The 25,885-nt window shown below is 45.6% G+C and overlaps 3 protein-coding genes across 4 annotated transcripts; 2 read left to right on the top strand and 1 right to left on the bottom strand.

Annotated features, from left to right (window-relative positions):
* Positions 1–3,654: 3,654 nt before the first annotated feature.
* On the top strand, positions 3,655–14,300 carry erlin2 (ER lipid raft associated 2). 2 transcript variants are annotated; one of them, XM_037483039.2, is made up of 12 exons: positions 3,655–3,763; positions 4,880–4,987; positions 6,062–6,143; positions 7,562–7,608; positions 7,807–7,868; positions 7,985–8,110; positions 9,986–10,059; positions 10,915–10,973; positions 11,209–11,300; positions 11,383–11,472; positions 11,979–12,058; positions 12,143–14,300. In XM_037483039.2, exons 2-12 carry the CDS (start codon positions 4,881–4,883, stop codon positions 12,317–12,319), a joined length of 996 nt encoding a protein of 331 aa, XP_037338936.1. In that variant the 5' UTR covers positions 3,655–3,763; position 4,880; the 3' UTR covers positions 12,320–14,300. The 2 variants fall into 2 exon arrangements, with proteins under 2 accessions (XP_037338936.1, XP_037338934.1); XM_037483037.2 differs by having other exon boundaries at positions 3,719–3,818.
* Positions 14,301–16,446: 2,146 nt separating this feature from the next.
* ch25hl3 (cholesterol 25-hydroxylase like 3) lies at positions 16,447–18,966 on the top strand. The gene is made up of 2 exons (XM_037482810.2): positions 16,447–17,266; positions 18,011–18,966. Exons 1-2 carry the CDS (start codon positions 16,827–16,829, stop codon positions 18,384–18,386), a joined length of 816 nt encoding a protein of 271 aa, XP_037338707.2. The 5' UTR covers positions 16,447–16,826; the 3' UTR covers positions 18,387–18,966.
* Positions 18,967–22,352: 3,386 nt separating this feature from the next.
* Positions 22,353–25,769, bottom strand: bmp10 (bone morphogenetic protein 10). The gene is made up of 2 exons (XM_037482065.2): positions 23,987–25,769; positions 22,353–23,583 (listed from the first exon to the last, which is right to left on the bottom strand). The coding sequence occupies exons 1-2, from the start codon at positions 24,384–24,386 to the stop codon at positions 22,517–22,519; spliced, it is 1,467 nt and encodes a 488-aa protein (XP_037337962.2). The 5' UTR covers positions 24,387–25,769; the 3' UTR covers positions 22,353–22,516.
* Between the last annotated feature and the right edge of the window lie 116 nt (positions 25,770–25,885).

Raw genomic sequence — 25,885 nt, 5'->3', positions numbered from 1 at the left:
TTTCAGACGAGAAAACTCTAAATACTCATGACATGCTTAACCAGCAGAAAGACAAACTTGGTGGTGAACTCGGTGAATCATTTGGCAGCTTAATCAAGACCCATGTTTTTTCCGTTGGTGGAGCCCAAAACAGAGCTCCCAGGACATCAACATGACTCCAAATGTTGCTCCGTCACTGATGTTATTTTGAAAAGGTAACACTGTTTTGCCACATAGTTTTTTATAATTGTGTTAATCAGTCAGCGATGATCTGGGGCTGAGGAGCATTTACCTTCCAGCTCTCTTCGAGTTTCCAAAGCAACACAGAAGGTTTTAAAAGCCAGAAGTCACTCGGGATCGGAGCATTTGTCACAGATCCTGAAAACGTTTGTGTTAAATGACTTGTAAAAAAAACGTTCATGTATGTAAACCTTGTTACGGTCAAAGCATTAAAGTGCAAAGCCTCTGTGAGCTCTGGAACAGAGGAGCCAGGGGGCGGAAGTCCATTCAGATCTGAGGCATAAAGTCCAGCTGTGAGCGTATTCTCAGTGTATGTAAACACTGTGTATGTTCCCCTGGTGTGTGTATACATGTCCAGCTGCAAGCTCAGCACCACGACTATGGCTGCATCTGTGCACGTGTGCAGGAATATACGTGCGTGTGTGCGTGTGTGTGTGTGTGTGTGTGTGTTCATGTGTCACTGACCTCGGACGGATGACCCTGCTGTCTTCGATTTCCTTCCTCTCCAGTCGTGTCCCACACATCATCACGCGTCATAAAGGACGCCGGCTGTGTTTGGTGTTGTACACAGCTCGGGCCGGGGGAATACCCCTTTTTGCATTGTTCCTCACTCAGTGTAAATGTATTCATCAGAAGTGAACAAACTACCTAATGGTTGCATGAGTTTGTGTCACCTCTTATAAAGCTGATGATGGACCAGTGACATTTCACAGAAAATCTAAGTTGGAACCGAAACCTCAGAATGAACCAAATGTTTGGAAACACAAGTGCGCCAAATGGCAAGGGAGAATTTAAAGGTATGCAGTTTTTCAGTAATACATTCATTATCTAATTTAGTTTGAAAATGACCTTTTTGAAGAAAGTAGGTATAAAACCTCCAAATTCACCTTTGGGATATTTACCCATATATTTGATGTTAAGCATATGACGTAGGCTTGAAAAATGTTAAATAAACAAAGAATTAGGAGGAGGAACAACTTGCACACATCTAATCCATCAAAGAATCACAGACTTCCCCAAACCTCACGCACCACACACACACACACTTGTATAAAGGATGCCGCTGCAAAAAGCAAATGTGCGTTGTGTGAGCACATGTCTCCTGGACTGTCTGCTGACATGCTGCAATGTGTGAAAGGGGGGGGGGGTGGAGCGGCACTGACAAAGAAAGAGGAGAGAGAGTGAATTGATAATAAAGGAAGAAAAAGAATGAGCAGTGGAAAAAAGCAGGAGAGCGGAGAAAGAAAAGGGAACGACGGTGAGACAGAAAGGCAAAGCGAGCCTTGCATGTGTGCCGGTTCCCAGCCCTGTCAGGGCCCTGTCAGCCTGTGATTTATGGCACCGAGACCGGGAGCAGTCTTCGCTGCCAGCTCAGTATTGTTACAACTGACAGCTAATGAGGCCGGACGGGCTTTCAAGCACAGCACTTAACAGAGGCCTCCATCTTCACGAGTCACGAGCTCTTCTCTTTCTTTTCTCCCTTCTGTTTCTCTCTCCCATTTATTATTTTCTTCCAGGGTGGCAGCAGTGTGCGCGGGCCACCACGGGCTTTCTGGGGGCGCGGAGAGGAAATAAGTCAATGCCGACAGAGATATATGGGCGACGCTCGGTTACTGCAGCACTTCCACTCTCTCCCTGCTCCGGCACGCTATTAAGCCAGAGGCTCAGCTCATATAAATGAGGGGGAAGTAGGGAGAGAGGGGGGGTGGGGGGGGGGACACACACAAAGAGGGAGAAAGAGAGAGAGATCCAGCCTCTGCGTCTCGTCTCCAGCCAAAACGTTCCACTCCTTCCTCAATTACCCCGGTCCCGCTTTCAAAGTCACGGAGCTGCAGACGTCTCCTCCGTCCGTCTGTGATTATGTGAGCGAGATCTTTGTGAAGGCACCTGAACTTTATAGCCTCGGCTGTGGTGTGTTTTACCTTCAACACCCCGGGCCCGGACCCGCTTGGACCCCGTTCTATAATCACTAGCAGAGTCTCTGGCAGAGCTGCCCCTCCCTCCCACCTCCTCCCACGGCCCCTGGTTTCTTGTCAGACGTGATTAATGGCACCAGGGCCCCGGCGCGGCTTACGCTGCCAGTTCCAGCGATGTTCCCTTGATACTTAATGAACTCTGACAAACTTCTTTTCCCTTGCTCGGTTGTTCTTTTTTTTCCCCCCCTATACGCACCCCCCCCCCCCCCCCTGTTTGAAATGCACGGCACAGAGCTGCCACTGCAGCACCTAGGGGTTAGCTCTGGTCCATTTCTCAAAAGGGCCAATGCCTAAAAATAAAACGCCACAACCATTTTAATGTCATGACCCTTAGTTGTTCATCACTCCCAGTGGCTTGTTGCCGATCGAGGAAGAGATAAATGTACTTTTAGAGGTTTGTCACTGGTTGACTCTTTAATGGAGTTTAGCGAATTCTATTTTCTTTAACATATGTGTTGCATCTGCCAACAGGTGATAGTATGCAAATCCATGTAAAGCAATTCTGCAGAAAGATATCTATAAATAGTTCTCTAAAATGTTAAAATTGTTGCAGGTCAAGGTAGCAAGACAGTGCAATGCTTTTCTCCAGTTTTCTCATAGAAATGAAGCCGTGCATCTCCGCTGGTCTGTGTCGCCACCTGCTGTTCACACGAGGAGAGTATGAGATGAGACGTTTAGCAGTCCACAACATGGAGATGTAATGAGTTTTTTTAATTACCTCCTTCACGAGGCTACTGCAGCAAATGTATAAACACTTGGGATACACACATACATTTATAACATAGAACAGCAAAAATCAAACCAATTTGCAAGGGTTTGCCATATCTCAGGGTTGCCATTGGGACATGTGAATAAACAAAAAAACTGTGTCCTTTTTATAATTGTTATTGGGGATATTTATGTCTCGAAATGAGGGAGAGAAAATGCAACTTAGATGTCCAGACTTAAACCAAAGACATTGCTGTTCATGCTCCAGTGCCTTGATGAACCCCTTAGCCGCAGGGACAGAGTCTACATCGTCAACCTCATTAATTATGCTGTCAAAATCCCTGCAAGTTTATTCCAGTATGACAGAAAAGGAATTGAAGACTTCACTGGTATTGTTTGAAATGCTGTAGTTTATTTGTGGCCTTCCTGTTAACTGTTTTGCATATGCCTAAATACCTAATTTGGGTGTATTCATATTGTTGTGTTGTTGTGTGTGTTGTTATTCTACAATGAAATGCCCCCAGTCAGGTATGGAAGACAAGCAGGGTTATTCTGTGTGGAGTTTGCATATCTGTTCCATGTTGCTGTGTTTCCTCTTGGGTTTCTTTTTACACTCTCCAGGTTTTTTTTTAAAGTACTTTAAGTACAAAAATGTTGTCAAACAAACACAATGGTCAAATTTGCCAAATTTGTTTTATTTAGGCAGGCCATCAAGTGGTCCAAGCACCAGCACTGTTCTGTGGGTGAACAACAATACGCAGTTCCTCAACCGACCACGAGGGTGGCGCTCGAGCGACGCGTTTGACGCCAACCAACCACATCCTGCAGGAAGAAGAAGAAGAAGAAAAAGACTGTAGCAGGTAACGTTACCTGCTTCGTATCTGTTGCCAGTGTTCTCTCAGGCAAAAGCTACAGGTAAGACCGACCTAGCAACAGGAGCATGTGTCACCATCTGTTTAAACAAAGCCTGCGCTCTCCCGACCTCCCGTTTAGCATGTCGGAGGGAGCATGAGACGCGCTGATAGCATTCTGACAACTTGTGAGTGAACGTTAAAGCGAAGGTTGATCAATAGGTGTCGCCGCCTTTGGGCGTTGAGGCCAACGGCAACGCTAGCTGACGTTCTCGGCCTCCGCTATGTGACTAATAACGTCAGTGTTCAAACAGGTCTGCTATTGGACGAAGCTCCCACGGTACAAGTGGTTGCGTTATGCTAGCAAGGCTAACTGCAGCCCCGACGCCATAGAAACCCAATCCCGTTCAGATGTTTGGATATTTCATGCTTTTAATAAGTCATCCATACTTGTGATACTTCGATGATCGAACAACTGCATGACAATCTGTAGATTCGCCCCCCCCCCCCCCCCGCCACTCGAAAACACTACGTGTTTTCTAAGATTTAAGTTCAGTTTTTAAGTGTTCATTTTCAACTTTGAACTGCTGTAAAGGCGCAGTCCGCTAATTATAAATAAAAATGGTTTCAGACAGATTCTGTTTGGTAGATGATTTGCATTGAGATTATTCCAAAGTGTTTCTTTCTTGTATCGGCCCTAACAAACAATGTGTTCTAAACACTGCTGTAAAACACAGCTTCTGAGACCTTTGTTGAATCAGCAAGGTCACAAGGTTGTAACCTTTTAAAAAAAAAACATTTTAAATCCTCCAAATATTTCATCTTAAACTTAAGTTCACCCAACTGGACGTCGTTGCCTCCATGTGTATGAAGACCACTTTGCACACTTATTCCATGCATGGCGAGAGGTTACAATGTCTTTGCACTCCAGCCTCAATCCTCTTAAAGTGTGACAAGGTCACCGAGCATCAGCTGATGCCTGGCTAAGCCTTGAGCTGAGAAGAGATAACCCAGTGAGCAGGAAGCCAGCGTGGGTACTTCAGCGGCGCATGTAGTTGCATTTGATTGAAATTACGAACTCTGTTCCCATGTGCTCATCCCCTGTCTCCCTCCGCTTCCTGCCAGGATGGCACAGTTGGGTGCCATATTCTCAATAGTCGCCGCTCTCGGGGGAGCAGCTCTCCTCGGCTCCGTGCACAAGATCGATGAGGGACACACCGGTGTTTACTACAGGTGAGGCTGCGGCATAAATGGACAAACCAACGTCTTCCACACACAAAGACGGCATTCTCTAGGTCGCCTTCAACAAAAAACGTAGTTTATTTTACAGATTTGGAGATTTCCTCACAGTAAAAGCCCTGTTTTTGTTCAAAAACTCCATATTTGGACTGCAATAAAAACCTATTCCTCAATCGTTCCAGACAAAGACCAATGCATGGGACTAGCACGCTAAATATGAGTTTTTTTTACTGTACAGATTTGGAGATTTTCTCAAAGTAAAAGTCCCAAGTAGTTCAAATATAAATTATCTTTTTGAACTTCCTCTGAAATATGGGGCTTTCACTTGCTTACTTGTACAAGAGTTGTCCAATAGGACCTGTACAGTCATGCTTCAATCATGGTCTAGAATTTGCAATTTTGCCTTGATTCCGTAAATGTCAGCATTTGCGTGAACTACAATTAAAACCGTCTGCTGAGTTGACCACGCGGATCTGAGTGTTTGAGCCAACAGCAATGGAGTCTAAATAAGAGCATCTGTGTCAGAGGTGCTAATAAGCAACCACTAAAAATGAGTACTAATAATGTTAGGAAATTACCACTCCAAAGTCAGTGGTGCAGACGGTGTCGCGTTTCATGAGAAAGCTCTTAAAACAAGCTTTGCGGGACCGCTTGTCTGCAAAAACTTTCCAGATTTAAGAGGAAATGTAATTATTCTGTGACGCACTGTGTGTTTTGCCCCTTTCTTTCTGATGTGGGTCTCTCTGTCTCCTTCTCTCCCCCCTCTTTGCTGCGCTCGTCTGCTTGTGATTTGAGTCTCTGGGGGGCATAATTCAAACTCAACGCACGTTGAGTTCTCATGTCTGTTTTGCTTTGGGATTTTTTTACCATGGCAGTGTGTCAGGGTTTGATGAAGCCGTAATCTCTAGTTTGGGAACCACTGTCGTAACCAGTAACTTCCAGGAAAATGAACAGGCCTGAGTCGTAACTTCTTTTTTTTATGTTATTAGTGGTTAAAAGCCACAGTCCTCTAGGGCATGGTTTAATTACAAGGACTAACCAGCGTCTGTGTGTGTTTCTGTAATCCAGAGGAGGGGCTCTCCTGACCACCACCAGCAGCCCTGGTTTCCATCTGATGCTTCCATTCATCACCACCTACAAGTCTGTTCAGGTGAGTCAAGGCAGTTAATCATTTTATAACCTAAAAAGCAAAAACACTAGTAACCTGTAAGACATCAGACATCCGGTTTGCTTTATAGCCGTAATTCAGATCAGTGAAAGCTCCCAAAAATCAATTATTTGAGCATAGTGGATCAATCTAATAGAGCAGTGTTAATTCTTCTTAGTTTTAACTTTGTGACTGGCGGACGACAATGGGTTCTAAAATTTGACAGAAGGGCCAAGAACAAATGGATGAAGTGTTTGTGTGAGCTAATATAAATGGCATGTGAAAAATCATTACATGAAAGGATTTGGCTTTTAGCAGCAAAGCATTTATTTGCAAGGATATTTAACAAATTTGCAAGGGTGTAAAGCTCCGCCGACGTCATGAGAACCAGGGACCTGAACGCAACACTTTGTTGTCTTTGTCTGTTTACTCGCGATGCTTTTGACCTGTCCAACGAACGTGCGGTGGCCGAGGCGGTTTAACGCAGTCTTCTCAGGATGTGCCGTGTGAACTGGTTGAAGTGCGCGCGTCTCGAAACGCAGGCTGCCGTCACCAGAAAACGGAGCAGCCGGCCATGAACGTCTCTGCTGGCCGACCCGCCCCGAGCTGTTAAACGGGTCTTCATCTCCACGCACATCGGCCCCTGGAGTTCCGCGGCTTTAGCCCGCTAACAGTTAGCTAAACTGAGACAGCTGAGCCATCGATGACAAGAACCGCCGCTGCCCCCACAGTGACCGAGCGGTCTGGTTCCGCAGATGACGTCATCGCGACACTTTAATAACCGCCGTTACGGCCCATGTCTTGGGTGCACGCAAATTTTAAAAAAAATTGACTTCATCACCACCACCAACATTTTCGTCTTGTTAACAAAGTAAGCACAGATTTAGTCATAGTTTTTATTTTTTAGGATTTTGTCTCGTCTTAGTCATGGAAAAAGGTCATTAACAAAAAGTTTTGGTCAATGAAATAAACACTAATAGTTTAGAACCTGGTTTTATGCAGATTTTGTTTCTGTAAACAAATGCAAAACCTGCACCTTCTTGATTAGATAATGCATCATTTTTATTTTCGAAACCTTTTATTTTCAGACAACCTGTAGCATAAAAGATGATTTTCTAAATCTCAGCTATCAAGTTTAATGGCGCGAGCTTTGTCACATATCTCCATAAAGAGCCGTGTAATGTGAACTTCTGAGTGGGGTCATGGGAATGTTGATTTAGCTCTTTGTGGTGTTGCATTGATGTTTACAGGATGTCCTGTAACGGTTCCTCTTGTGTTTACAACTGAGCTTAAGGGTTTCTTCAATTTAAAATGATTATTCATTCCATGTGCATGGATTAGATCTACGTTGCTAATACTGTCTTTCTCATTGTGATATTCTCGGCTGACTTGAAGAGTACATTTTTGTTTTTGTCTCGCAGACGACATTGCAGACAGACGAGGTGAAGAATGTACCGTGTGGCACAAGGTAACCTTAAGTAGTAGCAGATGTGCTCTCCGTTACACTGAGCATTCATCACGTAAACTACACACTCCCCCACGATGCATTGTGTGCGAGCGACTCTGCTGCAGTCATCTTCTCTCACGCACACGGAAAATCCCAACTTTTTTTGGTGCTTTGGATGAAGGCGCCCGTTTAAATTGTCACGTATTTGCTTTCTTTCAGCGGAGGAGTGATGATTTACTTTGACCGCATAGAGGTGGTGAACTTTCTCGTCCCGTCAGCAGGTAAACTCCACAGACGATGAGTTCGCCCCGACACATTACACGCACCTTCCATCAGAGCAACCTGCTCTGTGTTTTCATCTATTATTCTGACTGAGCCCTCGTCTCCCTCTCTGCAGTGTTCGACATAGTGAAGAACTTCACGGCGGACTACGACAAAGCTTTGATATTTAACAAGGTTCACCACGAGCTCAACCAGTTCTGCAGCGTCCACTCACTGCAGGAGGTCTACATCGGCTTGTTTGGTAAGTGTTGCGTGTAATTTAATTTGAATCGTGACCACGAAAAGAAATGAGCACGATATTCAGGGATATTGATGTTCAAAATGAGTGCTTTGCTACATGTCAAATCATGTACTTCCTCGCCTATCGGTCAGCTGACCACCAGGGGGAGAACTAGGTGGGAGCAGTCAGGCGCACACTCTGCAGCAACCAGGGAACGTTCAGTCTGCAGACGTCAGGGCAGAGTACACAGGTGTGGAAGGCAAATACAATGAGCAGAAGGAGAGTAGCTGCTCCCTCCAGAAGGGTCGTCGTCTGTTGTCTTGACATTTTTTTGGATTTAGGGCAAGTGATGTTAACCGAGAACTAGGGTTGGGTATCGAGAATCGATTGGAATCGAAACTAGCTTTGCGATTTACCCGGTATCGTTTAAAATTCGATTCCTAGGTTCGTTTCTCAGTCCGCCGGCGCTGACTGGAAATAGAAACCGCTGAACACCAACGAAGAAGCGTCCACCGAAAGTGTTGGCGATCGAACATGTGTAGCATGCGTCGGCGGTCCAAAGTGGGGTTACACTTCTCGAAACAAACCGAAAACTCGGCAAAAAACTTCCAGGTTGTTGTGAATTTGTGACGCATCAGACCAGTGCGCGCGCGGGTGCCGGGTGGCCAGAGCGGAGCGGCCCTATCTGTTAAAATGAGCAGTGAGGCTGGCGCTGCAAAGAAAAAAAAAAAGATTGTGCTAGCACTCCCCGCGTCGACCGCCAGCAGCCCCCCGTCAGCGAAAGTGTCCCTGATTTGAGGTTGGGAGAGTTGCGCGCCCCCCCCCCCCCCCCCCCCCTCCGTGTGCCCCGTGTTTGACGCGCTGCCTCTTCCTCTGATTCCAAGGGTTCGTCCATCAGTGGGAGCAAGGTAACGTTTAAGTACCTGCAGTATCACACACTCACGAGTAAATGTGTTTTTGTGAGGTTTCAAAAATAAAGCTCTCTGGTGGAAAGTGTACCCCTGTTAAAATATATTCATAATTTATAATGTTTATACAATATTCAAGTTCATAGTTTGATATTTATATTGTAGTTGAAAACAGCCCTGTTAGAAATTCATAGTAAAGTTAATAAAGAGTTCATAGAATTAACATTGATGGAGAAGGTCAGACTATTTCCTTCAGAAAGACCCTTGGTTAGCTAGCTCATTTAAAATATCTTAAACTTAAACTTTTTTGACCCTGCCTCTTAAAAGAATCGGAATTGAGAATCGCTGGGAACCGGAATCAAATTCAAACGATACCCAACCCTACCGAGAACAAATGAAATGAACATTGAACACAGTGCGTTAGAGTTGTGTCTGCGCTGCTGTGGCATAAGGATGAAGCCGTTATAATGATGGTTGAAAACGGTTTCATGACAGCAACTTAAAAGGTTCTCTCTCGTTTTCTTGCAGTAAGTGAATTTAAATACCAATTGTGTATTGGTATTGTAAAGATTCATTTTCCCCCAAATTCAGATCATCATTCTTTGTTCATTGGGATCATGATGGATAATTTTATGTTTATGCAGACCAATACCTAAAGACCAACATTTTTGTATTGATCCCAGTACTGATAACGTGCTGGTAGTGATAATGTTCTCTGCTCCTGCTGAGGTTACTAACTGAGGTTGCAAATTTCAAATTCATTTTTGAAATTGAATGTCCAACTTGAAATGTGTCAGTAGCTTTTTCTCTGGGGTTATTTAAAACAACTTCATGAGATTATTTTGTTTCTTCTGATCTGATCAAAGCGCACTGACATGATCCCCATCGGATGACATTGAAATTGACCCTGTGTGTGTGTGCGTGTGTGTGCGTGTGTGTGTGCGTGCGTGCGTGCGTGTGCGTGTGTGTGTGTGTGTGTGTGATACAGACCAAATCGATGAGAACCTGAAGTTAACTCTGCAGGAGGACTTGACATCCATGGCGCCCGGACTCATCATACAGGTAGAGAAGAGGCAACGCAAAGTTGATCAGCTGAGTTTGGGGTCGAGTCAAAACGAAGCCCCCGCTCATTTCTGACATTTGATGCATACTTTCTTTAGCTAAATGGATTGATGCAGAGTTATATTTAAGGAAACAAGAGTTTAGAAAATATTGGTGCATCTGAGAGTTTATATAAGTGAGCGAGACGCATATATCAGAGCACAGAACAGTGCAGGTTGCTTTATGTATCCTCACAATAATCTCATCTTGAAGTGAAGCAGCGTTGTTCAGGTGTGGTTAACAGGAAGGTGAGTGGTAAGAAGAATACTTTCTTTAGCTAAATGGAGTTATATTTAAGATAACGTTATCTAACAAGCATAATAATTGATTATAACTGAACTGAGAAAGTATCACTTACATTATCCTTCAAGACATTTTCCAACATCTGTTAAAAAAAAAAAAAGAACTCCCGACCACTTGATTAAGACATCTAAGCTCACTGAGCTATGAATACAGAAGTAGAGTCCCAGATGATTTTTATTTTTTTACATTAACTTTCACAGACTGTGCTGATTCCCAGCACAGTTTTATTTATTTTTTTAATAACTCAAGATCTAGTTTGTCCGGAGTTACTTGTTAGAGGACGCCATTGTGACTACAATCAGCCAGTGTGTCCCACACACAGACTTCTGGGCTTGTTTCCTATAAATGTCTGCAACTCTTCCTGGGAAAAGCAATGATGTTACGCCTCCGAGGGCCCTAGAACAGGGCCGCGTTTGTTTCAGGGCCAGTTTAGTTTCCTCTTGTCTCTCTATAACTGACTTCCCATGACATTCTTTCTCTGCCTCTTTGTGCGTGCCTCACACTGGTCGACAGGCGGTCCGAGTTACAAAGCCCAACATCCCGGAGAGCATTCGAAGGAACTACGAGCTCATGTGAGTTTTAAAAAACAAAATAGAAAGTGTTTATTCCTTTTCATGTGTTGCGTAACTGTGCGGATGGGCCTGGTGTTTACCCAACTCTTCCGAGCCAAGTGAGATGTGGCTGTGTAACACATTTAGTAGCTGTGCCTGTGCCAGGGGAGACACTGGGTCTAATCGGTAACAACACGGTTAATGAAGCCTACCAACACCGTGTGACGTTACAGCGTGTGTTTGCGTTGTTTTGCAGGGAGAGCGAGAAAACGAAGCTGCTGATTTCCCAACAGACACAGAAGGTTGTGGAGAAGGAGGCAGAAACGGAGAGGCTCAAAGCTGTGATAGGTGGGAAATCGGGAGGAACATGCCTTCAAAACACTCCGCAGTTTGACGATTCAAATATTCCATATTTTGTTTATTTCCACAGAGGCTGAGAAGGTGGCACAAGTGTCGGAGATAAAGTTTGGACAGAAAGTCATGGAGAAGGAAACCGAAAGGAAGATCTCCGAAATTGAAGGTCTGTAGAACCACTGAGATCGTCTGAGTAAGAGTATCTGTTCAAAATGCACAAGTGAAGGTCATTAATCTAAAAATCTTGTTTGGTTGTGGTTGTGAGGCAACACTTCCTGGTGGTTCAATAAACACGTCCTGCAGTAAATGGCCCCTTTCCATCTCTTCTTGTCTGTCGTTGTCGGTAAATCACTTGTTACATTTTTGAGAAGTCTGAGGCGCCCTGGAGCGCATTGTACTCTTCACCTCGCTTTTGTGTCGTAGACGCGCTTTGACTTGTTTCGTCCCCGCATGCTTGTATTATTGAGCTAATTGCTTGCAGATGATATAAGCTTCTCCTGCTCAGGCAAGTCCAAAAGTTAGATTTCCTTTTGTTGAAAAGAACCAAACATGCCGCCCCACTTGGATGTGAAGGAGCGCATCAGAGTGGCAACGAGTGGATCTGAGAGCTGCTGTTTGTTTGCTTTGGCTTTGCATCGTTATCAAACCGCTGTTTACTGTTTTTGATTCCAGACAGCGGTTTCCTGGCCCGGCAAAAAGCCAGAGCAGATGCAGAGTTTTACACATCCCAGAGAACAGCCGAGGCCAATAAGGTAAAGAGACGGCACGAACACAGTGGAAAGTGCTGGCCGCTGGTTTTGCAGCTTTTGTGACCCCGGTGCCCCCCCCCCTTGCAGCTGAAGCTAACACCCGAGTACCTGCAGCTGATGAAGTACAAGTCCATCGCAGCCAACAGCAAGATCTACTTCGGCAACGACATCCCCCAGATGTTCGTGGACTCCGGCTCCGCGGGGAGCTCCATCACGGCCTCCGCGCTGGACGTGGTCGCCGAGCAGATCCTGGACCTGGATTAGCGCGTGACCCCGCCCCCCCCCCCCCCCGACCGAGCGTGGAAAGGACTGTCGGCCGGAGGGCGGGCGCCCAGCCCTCAGCTGGCAGGAGCCGCAGCCCTCTGACTCTGAGAATCTCCGCTGACCAACGTCTGTAATTCTCAAACTCTTTCGGAATAACTGCCAGAAAGCCCCAACGTAAGTACGACTAGGATGTAACCTCCTCCGAGCCGAGGACTTGAGCCAAGCTCCCTTTGCGCCTACTCTGTTGGGATGGATCACAGAGCAGTAAATAATGTGGAATGAAGACTACTCGAACTGTGGGTGTATAATTAACTAATTTAAAATTCCGCAAGCGTAAAACCACTATTTTTAAGTCCACTTGCCCTCATTGTAGCAATCGTGCCGCATTCGTTTAGCCACAACATCAAGGACCACAAATCCATTATTACTCGTGTGTTCATATCAGTTCTCATTAAGCATTTGAAGTGACAATTGTTCAGCGGCGGTGGAATCAAATGTGTTAGTTCATCTTTTATGGGCAATGAATTAATTTGCCAAACCGTGTCTGCTAGTTGTTGTTTTTTTAAACCAAGAAATCAATGGCATGATTAAAATCAATTATTTCTAAAGTGATGGGTTTCTGATTTCAGTAGTAAAACAAAATATTAGCCTCTCATTGCTCTCCGCTGACAGACCATTTTTATCAGCTTTTGCTAGTTACATAATGAAGCTAACACGCTAGCGCCATGTGTTGAAAAACGCCTTGTCCATTTTAAATGTTTACAGCTGACTCCTTTAAAAACAAGAATGTTGGCAGCAAAGGGATCATAAATATTCACTTAATTAATGGATAAAAATCCACCTATAGTCTGAGGCTAAAGCCACATGGTTCACGTGAAGTCATAAACTTCATTTTTCAATCCTCTCAATGTAAATGTGGTGTGCTAATTATTTCACTCCGAAGTAAAGCAACTGTTAGTAGTAAACTAGTTAGTTCGATATGCTAACAAATGCAACTTATCCGAGCACAGATGCATCCATTTCTTGTATTTGGTGTTTTGAAAAGACGGTAAAGGGATCTTACTAAACTTTTTCAAAATCAGCACATCTCTCTTTCTGCAGGCCAAAGCGCACTGAATAGTGGCGGGATTTTGCTAACGATCAATTGCAACAACGCTGTGTGAGTGAAGCACATCCATTCCAAAAGGAAAGCAAATAAAAATGTTCCTCCAGAAAGCTTTTAAGCCCAGTACACGAGTTCGCTGCTGGTTTAGGACAGTTCTTAAAAATGTTAATACTGCTGTTATATGTGTCGCTCTGAGGATGGTAGACTGTGATTTCCTAGTGCTTTTATGAGTACAGGCCTGAGTGTAGTTGAACCACAGGGACGATGAATGTACCGCGTCGTAGCTGCTGCCTGTCAGATTTCGAATGCGTCACTCCATTTCTTTGTTTTGTCTCTGTATAAAAAGTTCTTTGGGCACCTGTTGAATTTGTCTGTCTGAAGTTGCTGTACACGTATCTAGCACTTTTGTTTTTGTCACTGTACATTCAGGGGAGAGATATTCGTGCAATGTGAGCTGTGATCCAAACAGGGCGTCCTTTGAAAACGTTTGGTTGGTTTATGACAATAAAAGCTTTTTGTACTACAGTATGCTCTTCATGTGACGGCTCGGAGACAAACGTGTGGGAACATCTTTTCTCAACGGGCAATTTTTTATGCCGTTATGGACAATATCACTTCATGAATGGTTCATATGCGCAAGTGGCAATCTGCCAACAGCCTTTGCCCTGGAGGAGTCTTTTTCATAAGTTTTGACTTGATTAGGAACAAAAACCACCAGGTGGTCTCGCACTGATTACATGAGTCTCCTGTAGAGACACAAGTTGGTTTGGATGCCACCTGCAGCTCAGCTGTGAGAGTGAACCTCTCACAGCTGAGCACGCAGTGGTTGTGATCTTTTTTTTTCCCTTGCAAGGAAATAAACTGAGAGACATTTGACTCTGAGCCTTTTTTCTTAACGATTGTCTGTGCAGGGAGTTTCAGAAAGTGACTTTTTATTTCATAAAGCCTTATATTGAGGTTTACACTAACGTTAGTCACTTGACAATGAAGTGCTGTGTGTTATTTGATCACATTTAGAATTGGTCTAAAGTGCTGAAACTGACTGTACATGCCTTGAGTTAATTGTTATGTTCCAGATGCAAACATTTAGTATGTTAACAATTGCTGCATATCAGATAACGAAAACTATATTAAGAAAACACCACCCGGGGGAATTTCACCCCGAGAAATAATATGGGAAGCAAAAGTCACACAAGCAAGTTTACTCGTTGAGGCAAGAGACGCAGTTCATGGTTTAGGAAAATACAGAAAAAATGCCATTTCATTCATCCCAAAAGAAAATCAATTAGAGGGCTGGAGCTGAGTTGATGGACAAGGCTAGGTGTAAGCGGGGGGGGGGGCAAACTTAGTGAGGAACCTGCATCCCAGGCAACAGCAACTAAAAAGATAAAGCAAAATTACAATAAGAAACATCCATTCGAACAATGCCACTTTTAAACTGGCCCGCCTCTTTACAGCCACCTGGTGTTAATTACCAGCAGGGTCACCCAATGACCTGGCAACTCCATACTGCTACACATGCCTTGAGTTAATTGTTATGTTCCAGATGCAAACATTTAGTATGTAAACACTTGCTGCATATCAGATAATTGGATAACGTTGAACACGTGAAGCTGCATGCAAATGTTATTACTAGGGCCGGGACTTTAGCGTGTTAATTATAATTAATTAATTACAATGTGAATTAAGATTAATTAATTACACAAAAAATAACACATTAAACATTTTTTATGCATTTTACACTTATTTTTTGCATCGCAGAACGTTTCTCACTGGATGAGTTTCGGAGGACCGATTATACTGGAGCACCAACTAGCGTTCATGACTTCAGACAACAACAAACCACAGTGAACATGAACGAAGAAGCTGACGAGACCGTGTCGGATGGCCTCATGATTGGGAAATCTTGTTATAATAAACACACGGATGGAAGCGTCGATAAGAGCGTGGTTGTGTGCAAGCTGTGCAACAAGGAATTCACATCGAGCCTCAAGTATCACCTCAACGCAAAACAATTAGCAGCTAGCATGGACATACAAGGACCCACACCCAACCCACACTGCACCAGATGACTGGTTTAAGGACCAGGGTAACTAAGTCCACGTCTGAAAAAATAACCAATGTTCTGAATGTACTTGAAAGTATTGGTCTACTTAAAAAAACATAGTTTACAGAAGGTCTACTTACCTATAGGCTACCGGAATTTCTGAAAGTACTAAATTTCTAAATACGCTATTTCTACACTTGTCTGCTGGAATTGGTTGAACAAAAATAAAAATCCATGTGAAAAAAAAATACTTCTCACTGTTCTCAGGTCAAATATTTATGCAATTAAAATGTGATTAATTTCGATTAATTAATTACAAAGCCTCTAATTAATTAGATTAATATTTTGAATCGAGTCCCGGCCCTAGTTATTACCTTTCTGTATTCAGTCAGATTCGTTTTCCTCTTTGCGGAGTGGAGCGCAGCACTGGATTGTTGCATCACACACGGGGGAAAGGGGGGGCGGTCGTCGACTGGTTCAAACACATCCCACACACCTCGATGACACCGCTGAATACCCTTTTATTATGACTAGGGAGAAACTGGCAATACTTCCTTTTAATCTTCATCTATAGCAGTGTTGACTTACTTGGAAGACACTTAAAATAGAATATTGAAGAATGGTGTCATAGTTTGGAAACCCCACCATCAAGTTTCCCATGTTACTTAATCATCATGTGGTTATTCCCATTTTAAACCTTAATGCAAAACGTCACCCGGACTCCCTCAAAAGGCTCCTGTCGACCTTTTGACCTTGTGTATGTGAATTAATGTACGAAATGGTCCGTTTGAGACACCCCAGTGAGCATTTCTTGGTTGAAAAGACGTTGAAAAGAGGTTGCAAATTAGACTTTCAAATTAGACTTTCACTTTTAATCAATTTTGCGTCTTTTCAACGTCGGGCTTAGACGTCTATTCTAAAAATCTAAAAATTGCTCAATGGGAAATCAAACATCAGAGCGAAATGTACGTTTTATTTAATTTGTCACATGAGTGGTGTAATCATTATCTTGCCCAGAAACTCCCTGCGTTTCCACAGTAAACTTTATGGAGGTGGTGCTTGTGCGTAATGGTGAAAACGTTGGTATCGTTTTACTTCATTTGTGCCTCTTGCGTAAGACACAGCGGAACCAGGGCTCCTCCCCATGTGCACAGAAGTTATAGCCTGCAGTATGGAGCTCTTCTTCTGACTCTCTCCAAGGAAGTCGAAGAAAAAACATTCCCCCTTTATGTAGGAAGGTTTATTCAGGGCACTCCCTTGTAGTGCATTGTTCCTATAGCTGTATCCGCTGTAACAAGGTATTTAAAATAAAAAAATAGAAACAAGATGCAGAAGATCTTGCTTTCGGAGCCGTGATGAACGCGCCCCCCGGAGCGCATGGAGAGCTGCGTGCGCCTCTCCTCCAAGGGCTGTGGGAGCACGTGAGATCCGGGCAGGAGGAGATCCTCCTCTCCCCTTACCTGTCGGCGTCCTTCGCCTTCCTCACCCACATCCTCCTCTGCTCGCCTTTCCTCGCGCTGGACGTGCTGGGCGGCTTCTGTCTGCGCGTGCGCTCGTGGAGGATCGCCGCGGGTTCGGGTCCGCCGCCGTCCCCGCGCCGCTGGCTGGACTGTTTCTGGAGGGTTCTGTGTGGGTACGCGACCACCATCCTGCCGGCCACCGCGCTGGTCCACGCGCTGAGGAGCCCCGCGCTGCCGGCGCTGGCTCCGTCCTGCTGGCGGCTCTTCACGGAGGTCTTCGCGTCGTTGCTGCTCTTCGACACGGTCTTCTTCATTTGCCACGTCGCCATGCACAGGTGAGCCCGCCGGAGACACGAGACACGGCACTTGGGTTTGAGGCCGCTGTCCGTGTTGCGCAACGCGGTTTCTGGAATTCCTGTCTCTGGGTTTGCTTTGGGTTTTGGTTCCCCGTGGAGTCTTCATCCAGCCAAGAACACACGAGAGAGCCTTTAAACTTGGGATGAATACTAAAAGCATCCTTCACTGTCCCCGTCACATCACATTGTGATCAGTGGTTGAAAGGAGGTATATTATTATTATTACTAAAGTAACCCTTTAAGTAGAAGCTTGCAAGCCTAATCTACACATAATCTACACATCTACACTCCTTTCCCAGTGAAAGTCCCCTGCGGCGATAAGCCTCCCACAAAAATCAACAAACAGTCCCATATAACTGTGCAGAGATTACTCAGAGATGACTGTTCTCATACCATGGAAGAAACATGACACACCTATGACACACAACCTTCTTAAATTAGACCATATTTCGGTGATGTTTGAAGCTCTAATATAAATAGCTTGAAGTAAAAATCTAATGTTAAGGCTATGAATAAATCTACACCTGGGTCACAGGTGTAACACTGCGCTAAGCGCAGACTAGTGTGGTGATGACTTTTTGTCATCAAAGAAAACACTTACTTTGAGAGTGTAATTGAAGTACTAATCTAACACAATAGCACGTCATATTGCATATTACCATAATGAATACTGACACGTTCCATTCGGGTTATCCGTAACATTCGTCACGTGTTTCTCCTCAGGGTGCCGTGGCTCTACCGCAACACCCACCAGCTGCACCACCGGCACCACACGCCCTTCGCCCTGGCCGCCCAGGACAGCGGCTCTCTGGAGCTGCTCACCCTGCTGCTGCTGTCTCTGGGCAGCGCCTGTGCGGTGGGCTGCCACCCTCTGAGCGAAGCCGCCTTCCACCTCATCAACACCTGGCTGGCGGTGGAGGACCACTGCGGCTACGAACTGCCCTGGGCTCTGCACAGGCTGCTGCCCTGCGTCGGGGGAGCCCCCCACCACCAAGTCCACCACAAAGTCCTCAGTGTCAACTTCGCCCCCTACTTCGTCCACTGGGACGTCCTGTTCGGCACGTACCGGGCACCGGGGCGGCACTCGCGTCCACAATGACACAGCTGGTCGTCCCGCGCCGAGCTGCCAGGGTGCAATGAGGGACGGTCTCTGCAGGGTTTTTTGGTCTTTCCGGGTGTTTCAGCGGGGAGCCGTCGTCGCGATGTCTGCAGCCGACCACCCACGTTTGTTTCCTTCTCCCATCCTATCGAGACAGCGTTTAACACAAAATCGCCCATTACCATGAGGTGTAGCATCCGCAATGTGAAGCACTTGTATCTTGCAGCTGCTGTTTATAGTGTTGAATACAGATGAGATAAATCAAGACTGCGAAAGAACAAACAAATATGCAACGGATGTGTTCTCCCCATTGCAGGGGCGTAACACCCTCGTGACATGGGTGGCTTTTTGAGACGTAAGGCAGATGATCCTCGGTAGCTAATTTTGTTCGTGCTCAAAAATCACAAAATCTGAGTATATTTTTGCTGATTTGTTCTCGTGCCATTTTTAACTTTACAAACCGGCCAAAGGAAGTTTTTACGAAAGTCTTAAGTTTGTAATCAGCTCAATCGCAAACTACAACGTCAGGGCTTAGCCGCTTAGCTTAGCATAGCGGTTCCCAAACTGGGGGCCGCGGCTCCAGAAAGCGGCCCAAAAAAAAAACAGGAGAGCGATAAGAAAACAACAATAAAGACACTGCAACACAGAATAAGTGGTTTAGAAAAATGGGTTTTTGCACTGTTTCCAACTTTACATTTTAATATTTGAAGTCAATTTATTTGTAAATATGTTTAAAAAATGTAAATGAAACATAAGTGCAAATGTAAAATGATATGTAATTATTTTTTTAATAAAACACATATGTAATTAAGTTTCTAAGAATTATCTTTTTTTTCTTTTGGGGTGGGGGTCTTCAATGGCATAGCAACCAGGCAGATTAAACGATCGCGCTGAACTTAAAAAATAAAAGTGGCTGCTAGATTTATACCCTTCATCAATTATTTTTTTTTGATCTGTCAGGAAAGCAAATAAATTGTACTTCGCAAAAACCCTTTGAGCCACTAGCTGTCGTTACATTTTTTACAGTGTTGTTGGTCCAGGGTTCTGTTGTGTGGGACTGCTGTGTGTGAACTCCATGTACTTTCGGCTCACTCCCTGTAGACCAGCTCCATGTGAATTTTACTAAGCTATCAAAACCACATGTTGCCTTGTGCCTTCATGTAACTTATTTGGCAGTTGCAACCTTTGTATTTTAGTTTACGAGAGAAGAAAAGAAAGACAAATGTTTTTTAACAATCAAACACCCCCCCAAGGCCAGAATGTACTTTCAACAAAATCCAACTGGAGTCGTGCCAGATGCCGTTCCTTTAGTACTCATGCTCCGCTTGAGGTGTCACCTCATTTTAGGGTTAGGGGCTACACAGACCAGTGGACCCCCTCCCCCCCTGTGGTGCGGCCATTTTTATGTGGCCTGCGCTCACAGGCACAGTGCGACCCCCTGGTGGACTGATTAGGGATAGCAGCACTTATAATGTGCCTGGCGGGCCGCTCTATCCAGATCCACGCAGTCCTTCATCTGACATACGTAGGAGCTCTGACACGTCATTAGTCACCACACGGGGCCAAATGCAATTCTTCTAGAGCAAAAATAGCTACATAAATTTTTTCTTTAAACTTCACACATTTCTACACAATTTTGACAAGCAATCATAATTATTAATTATTAATAATTATTCGATTTTTCTCACCATCAACCTGTTGGATATTATGTGAGTCTGGTGAGTGATAGTCATCGCTTAATGAAAAACAGTTCAATCGAAATGAACACAACGTTTTGATTAAGCGACCTGGACGTTTTACAACTACAGTGAACATCTGGCTTTCATTTCTGTCTCATCCAATGGGCTTTTTACAATTTCGCAACTCCGGAGTCAAATGGCAATTGTTAAAAAACGTTTAACAAGTTGGAGGAACTTCTACGTATGATTATTTACAAGTTCTCTTTTCATGGGAAAGAAGAGATCCGTGGAAGGAGGGACAGGGGAGTGCTGGGTGGTGGTGTTGGCAAGAGATGGAATGATGAACATGTGACCCAAAGCGGAAACAATCAGGCTCTATTACGGACCCCACGTCAGAGTCGGGCAAGTCGTGCAGCTTTGGATGAAACACACCAAAACACACGTTCGCAGGCGTACGTCGTCGCCGTGAGGTCAGACGCCGGAGCATTAGCGGATCTCGAAGCGCTTTGAACGCGTTTTGAAACCTTCACCTTGTTTACTTGTTGATAAATGGACCACGTAGGCCAAGTACTTCACAAACTCCAGAAGACGGACTCCAATCGTTTCAAAACAAAGAGGAGGGAAGGGGAAAGGAGCCCTCTCCACAAGTCCTTATCAACAATGCAAACACTAAAGACTTCCTATTTCATCATATTTCCTAAAAGCTTGCCCATCAGTGACAAAGACCAGATTTTATTTTCTTCCCCCGATCTTTAAATATTTAATTAGTGCTGAGATGCTATTTTTGACAGTTTTAAACATTTTTATGGAGCTGCAACTTCTGTAGATGGGAAATCCGTTCATAGTGTAGGCATCATCAACATTTTACCTGATGGTGTTCTATTTTCAAGTGGTTTAATCTGGGCAATGTTACCGTCCTCATTGTGCTTCTAGATCCTTGTCTTATTTACTTAAAACTGCAGCTTTGTAATTAGCATTGAGACATATTCAGAGAAATTGATATCAATCTTTTCAGGCCCCTCTTGGCAAAAAAATGCAAATGAGCACGCTTCCAAAATATGTCATCACAAACCTTCACATTGCAATCCATCTCTCGCATCGTACCAGTCTCTGTGTCTATTTTTTTTATTTCCCTCATCATTCTGGACCTCAATTGTGCAGCTGCTCGCTGTCAGTGTGAGCTGCAGGCAATTCATTTTGTTCATTAGCAGGCACTCACTCAGTTTTCCCATGGTTCAATGTTTGTGTTGTTGCGTTTCAAGGGCCAAATATTTACATTCATCTCGATATGAGTTAACCCCCGAAAACGTTTGGATGGGCTGTACATATTCTGAAAGAGAACAGTTCAGTTAAGGAGACTTTTCATGTAGAATTTGTAAAGTTCTTTATTGTTCTTGACCATTTCTCTTCCCAACAGAACTCATTTAGTTACAAAACCTCCACACCAAGCAACTTACCAATATACATATATATATATATAATTATCTACTCTGTTGTAAAAATTAATAAATTATAACAATAAATAGTCTTTCATTCGACATAAGTAGCAGAGGTATCAAAAGGCCTTTAAACAAACAAACAGTCTTTCTGTAGCTGTGTTTCTTGTGACAAAGCGTCCTTTTCTCAACTCTAGAGTTCGGCCCCTCAGATGACAGCCGTCCCCAAAAAGCCGTTTTTACCATAAAAGTGATGGATGACTGAACTGAGGAGTTGAAGAGATGTCAGGGACCCCGTGGTGCCGGGTCACTAGGATGAGCTAGTTGAGATTGCTTGCTGCCTCGGGAATGCGGCCAACCTCCCCGTCCCACTCCCCCATCCCAGTGCCTTAAAAAATAAATTCCACAGAATGCCGTCCAGTTCCCCCGAGCCATGAGTGATGACATTCATGTTTCTCAACCCCCCACACCTCGCTATCGCTGTAGCCAGGGGGAGCGGGAAAGAGGCATGCGAAGTTGGAAACGGGATTGGAGAAGATAACCCTCCTACGTCGGACCCCTGCACAGCGCCTGCGTATATCGGGAGGACAGGAGGAGGTGGGCCTGGAGAGTTCACGTCTTGTCAGGTTGCCTCTCTCGGGGGGGGGTCATTTCACTGCGCCAGCACACATGAAGTGCTGATTAGTGTTTGCATCAAGTGGGGAAGCCAGAGATAAGAGGAGAGAGAGGAAGACAGACGTCAGGGGGGGAAGGAGAGGGAGGGGGACAGCCGGCCCACTGGTTCCCACCAGGCTGCACACACTGTAGGATGAGCTTGTTTTGGTCCTCGGGGGGGGGGGGGGGGGGGGGAGTCCTGTGCCGTTTCTTTCTTGTGGGTTTGAGGACGCACCCTGGCGTCACCGCGTTTGACTGTGAATCTGCAGCACGCCGCCTTATTGGAGCGCACATTTGCCCGGTCTTCCCTCCTCCTGTCCTACGGCTCAACGAAGAGACAAAACCATCTCAGAACTATGGACTATCTGCAGCCGCACTCTGCCACCACCATGCCTTCATACTTGTACTTGTAGGTGACCACGCCCGTGTCATCCAAGTACAGCAGGGAGATGGGGTCCAGCTTGGTGGGCACGCAGCAAGCTCGCGCCGCCTTCTGCGGACTGTTGATGTTGATCAATGTCTGGACGATGGCGTGCTTGGTGGGCGTGACGTGCTTCGTCAGCGGGAACGAACACATGCCAGTGCACTCGAAGGCGTCGTAACCGCTGGGCGCCAGGATCCAACTGTCCCACCCAATGTCCTTGAACTCCACGTGCAGAGACTGCTTCTTGCAGTGGTTCCCCTTGGCATTGCGGCGGGTGCGGGACGCCGTGTCGTAGATCAGGTTGGAGCGCATTTGGATGAGGTCCTCCTCGTCCGGCTCTGCCTCTTCGTCCATCTCATCTCCGTCCCTCCCCAGTTCTCCCCACAGCCCGTTGAGGCCCGTCCCCAGGTCATTGTGGAGAACCACGTTGGAGGTCTCGTGGTCGATCATCTCGTTCAGCTCGCGCCTGTCGTCGCGGTGGTCGCCGCTTTGGTCGTCAGAGAAAACAATCAAGAGAGGCTTGTGTTTCTCCTCCGGGCTGGTGTCGATCTTCATGTCTCCTTCAGCTGGGTCTTCGCTGTCCCCCGCGTTGCCTTGAATGTCGTTGTCATTGGCCACGCTGGCAATGTGCACTTCCAACCGGCGCGTGGTGCCGCGGTCGGATGTGCGCCAGCGTTGAACCGCGGCGGTGAGGTCAAAGGCCTCCCAGCCGCTGTCGGTGCCGTAGACCTGGCGTGAAGCTAACGGCCTCCGCTCTCCTCCGCCTCTGAATCCGTCGCCTCTCACAGTGTTCTCATGGGTCGCGTTGTCCTCTGCGACGTACAGCTCCAGTTCGTAGACGGTGACCTTGCGGTCGACGCCAGCATAGAGGTAGCGGTCGTTCTGGACCAGTGTGTAGAGGCGAAGCTCGGCCGCTGTGATGCGTTCATGATGGGGGACGGACACGTTGAAGAGGAGCGGGTGACGCCTTATTCCTCCAACACCCACAACACTGGGAGATGAATCTAAGGAAGGGAATTACATGGTCAACAAGGAAATTCTGTATTTTTTTTAATGTCTAATGGTTTTCAGTTTTGCAGTTTTGCAACGTAAGGATATATAAGGATGACATATACTAACTACATCCAAAACCAAATAAGGACAACTTCTTGATTTTTTTAATTAATTGGGAAACATTAACCTATCAGTGCTATCAACTTAATGTTATTTCACATTTTCCCATTACTAAATAATAATAGCATTTACATAAACATTGCCTTGCACAGAGAAATACAAGCACAAGGCTTGGACTATTGGCATTTAAACTGGTCAAATGTATGCAAAAAACTCTCTTCTACTGAGTATGATGAGAAAAACAGAAATCATAAACATATATATATATTAACCTATATGAACGAGGGTGTCTACCTTCATTTTTGAAGCTGCGGATGATGGTGGCGCTGGGCATGGCCGTACGGTCATTAGCGAAGCGGTTGTAGAGCTCCATCATGTACTCCGGTGGCTCTTCCCTCGAGCCTGCGTGAGGCGGCGGAGGGGGAACCAAGCCAGACAGGTTGAATGTCTGCAGAAACTGCTCCTTCAGGCTCTCCAACAAGCTCTGCATGTTGTAGTCCTGCTCCGGCAGCGAAGGGTCCACCGCCCCCCCAAGCCCGTCTCCCATCCCCGGAGCGGGCCGATGCCTCTGACGGACGTCGGAGATCGGGCTGCTCTGGCCGCAGAGCCCCTGGAACAGGAGGATGGAAAACAGCAAGAGCAGAGTCCTGGAAGTGCAGATGGTTCTCGGTGGAAAGACCCAAATTCTCGCCATGGAAAAAAAAAAAAAAAATCTGCAGCTTTCTATTTGATGCCCTCTGGGGTTCTCTGTGGACGCGCTGATGCAAAAGAAAAGACCAAATGATTGGGATCTCTAAACACATTAATCCAAAAGGTCAATTAAAGTTGTGGTCAGCACATCTGTGGTCAAAGAAGGTTCTGGATCCAGCAGACATTAGTGTCGTTGACCCCTGCCCTGAGCTGTGTGATCCTCTGCAGGAGTTTGTGTTTCCACTGCTTTCCTGATCCAGATCTCACAGCATTTATTCTCATGCACACCTCTTGATGTTCTTTGAGACAGGGCTGCAGTTCCGGTCACAGGGTGGCCAAGGCTGGGCTTTGTGCGTCCGAGTCATCTCTGTTGTGTTCTCTCCCCTCGTCAGTCTCTCTCTGAGCTTTGCTCTCTTCTTCCCAGCACTTTTTTTCTGTCCCTTATCTTGGTGGGTTGCTCAGTGCTGTTCCTCTCTTTGCTGGTGTGTGTGTGTGTGTGTCTGCGTACGTGCCTTCAACTTTGTGCGATGCACATGAGTGTGTGTTATCTCCCAACTTCCTTAATGAGGATTTTGTAAACACGGTGCTGTAGGCTCTTCCTTGTGGAAGTGCTATTTTGTTTGGGTGGGTGCTCCGGGGGTCGATGTTTATTAATTTGTTTATTTGCCTTGTAAATGGTGGAGTTCTGCGAGCTCACGCCTAGGCTCCATTGACCATTTCTTTTTGACAAACTACGCCGAGGCTCTGTTGATACCGTTGAATGTAACAGGATGCATAAAGTAGACAACAATTGGCCAAATGAAATGGAAACGCAATGAGGTGTGAGGCCTTGGCGATGGAGGGCGAGAGATACGGAGCCGACGGGGGGGACAATAGACTCGTGTAAAAATAATCCCATCCATTAGAGTAACAATCGACCCCTGTCGCGCTCGCTAAAATGTTCGGTGTGTACATTCTTTTCTGGTAAATTCACCAATTCCACAACAAGGCAAAAATGGATGAGGCACCCATCGGAATATAGAGACATGTTTAAGCAAGTTCTACCAACACCATGAGCCTGTCTGGCACGTTTTCCCCATCGGATTAACAGTGACTCACACGGGCTCCACATGGGTAGATGCAAATAGCTGTTGCCTTCGTCACCTGAAACCTCGTTCCACTACGCAACTGTCCTTCATTCCTGAGCTGCTTCGTGTGACCTGCAGATACACTCCAGATTGCCGCGCGTCACAGAGATGGGAAGGAATGAGCCTTTCCTGCCTCTACCACTCATCTGCCAGGCTGACAGTTGACAGATGTGCCGTTATCTGTCACCCTGTTCAACTGCTGCCGCACATCTTCCCGGCGGCCGTAGGAAGGCTTGATAATGGCCTTTTTGCAAACACACACACACGCGCGCACAGTCAGTCCGATCCATATGCCCTGTGTTACTGACCTATGAGTGGAACAAATGAGGATGTGTGTGTGTGCTTTAAAAATCCGATCTTTTGTCAGTGGATAAAC

This window comes from Pungitius pungitius, chromosome 5, assembly GCF_949316345.1.
Source record: "Pungitius pungitius chromosome 5, fPunPun2.1, whole genome shotgun sequence".
Taxonomy (NCBI): Eukaryota; Metazoa; Chordata; class Actinopteri; order Perciformes; family Gasterosteidae; genus Pungitius; species Pungitius pungitius.
This window is presented reverse-complemented; position numbering and strand designations above follow the sequence as displayed.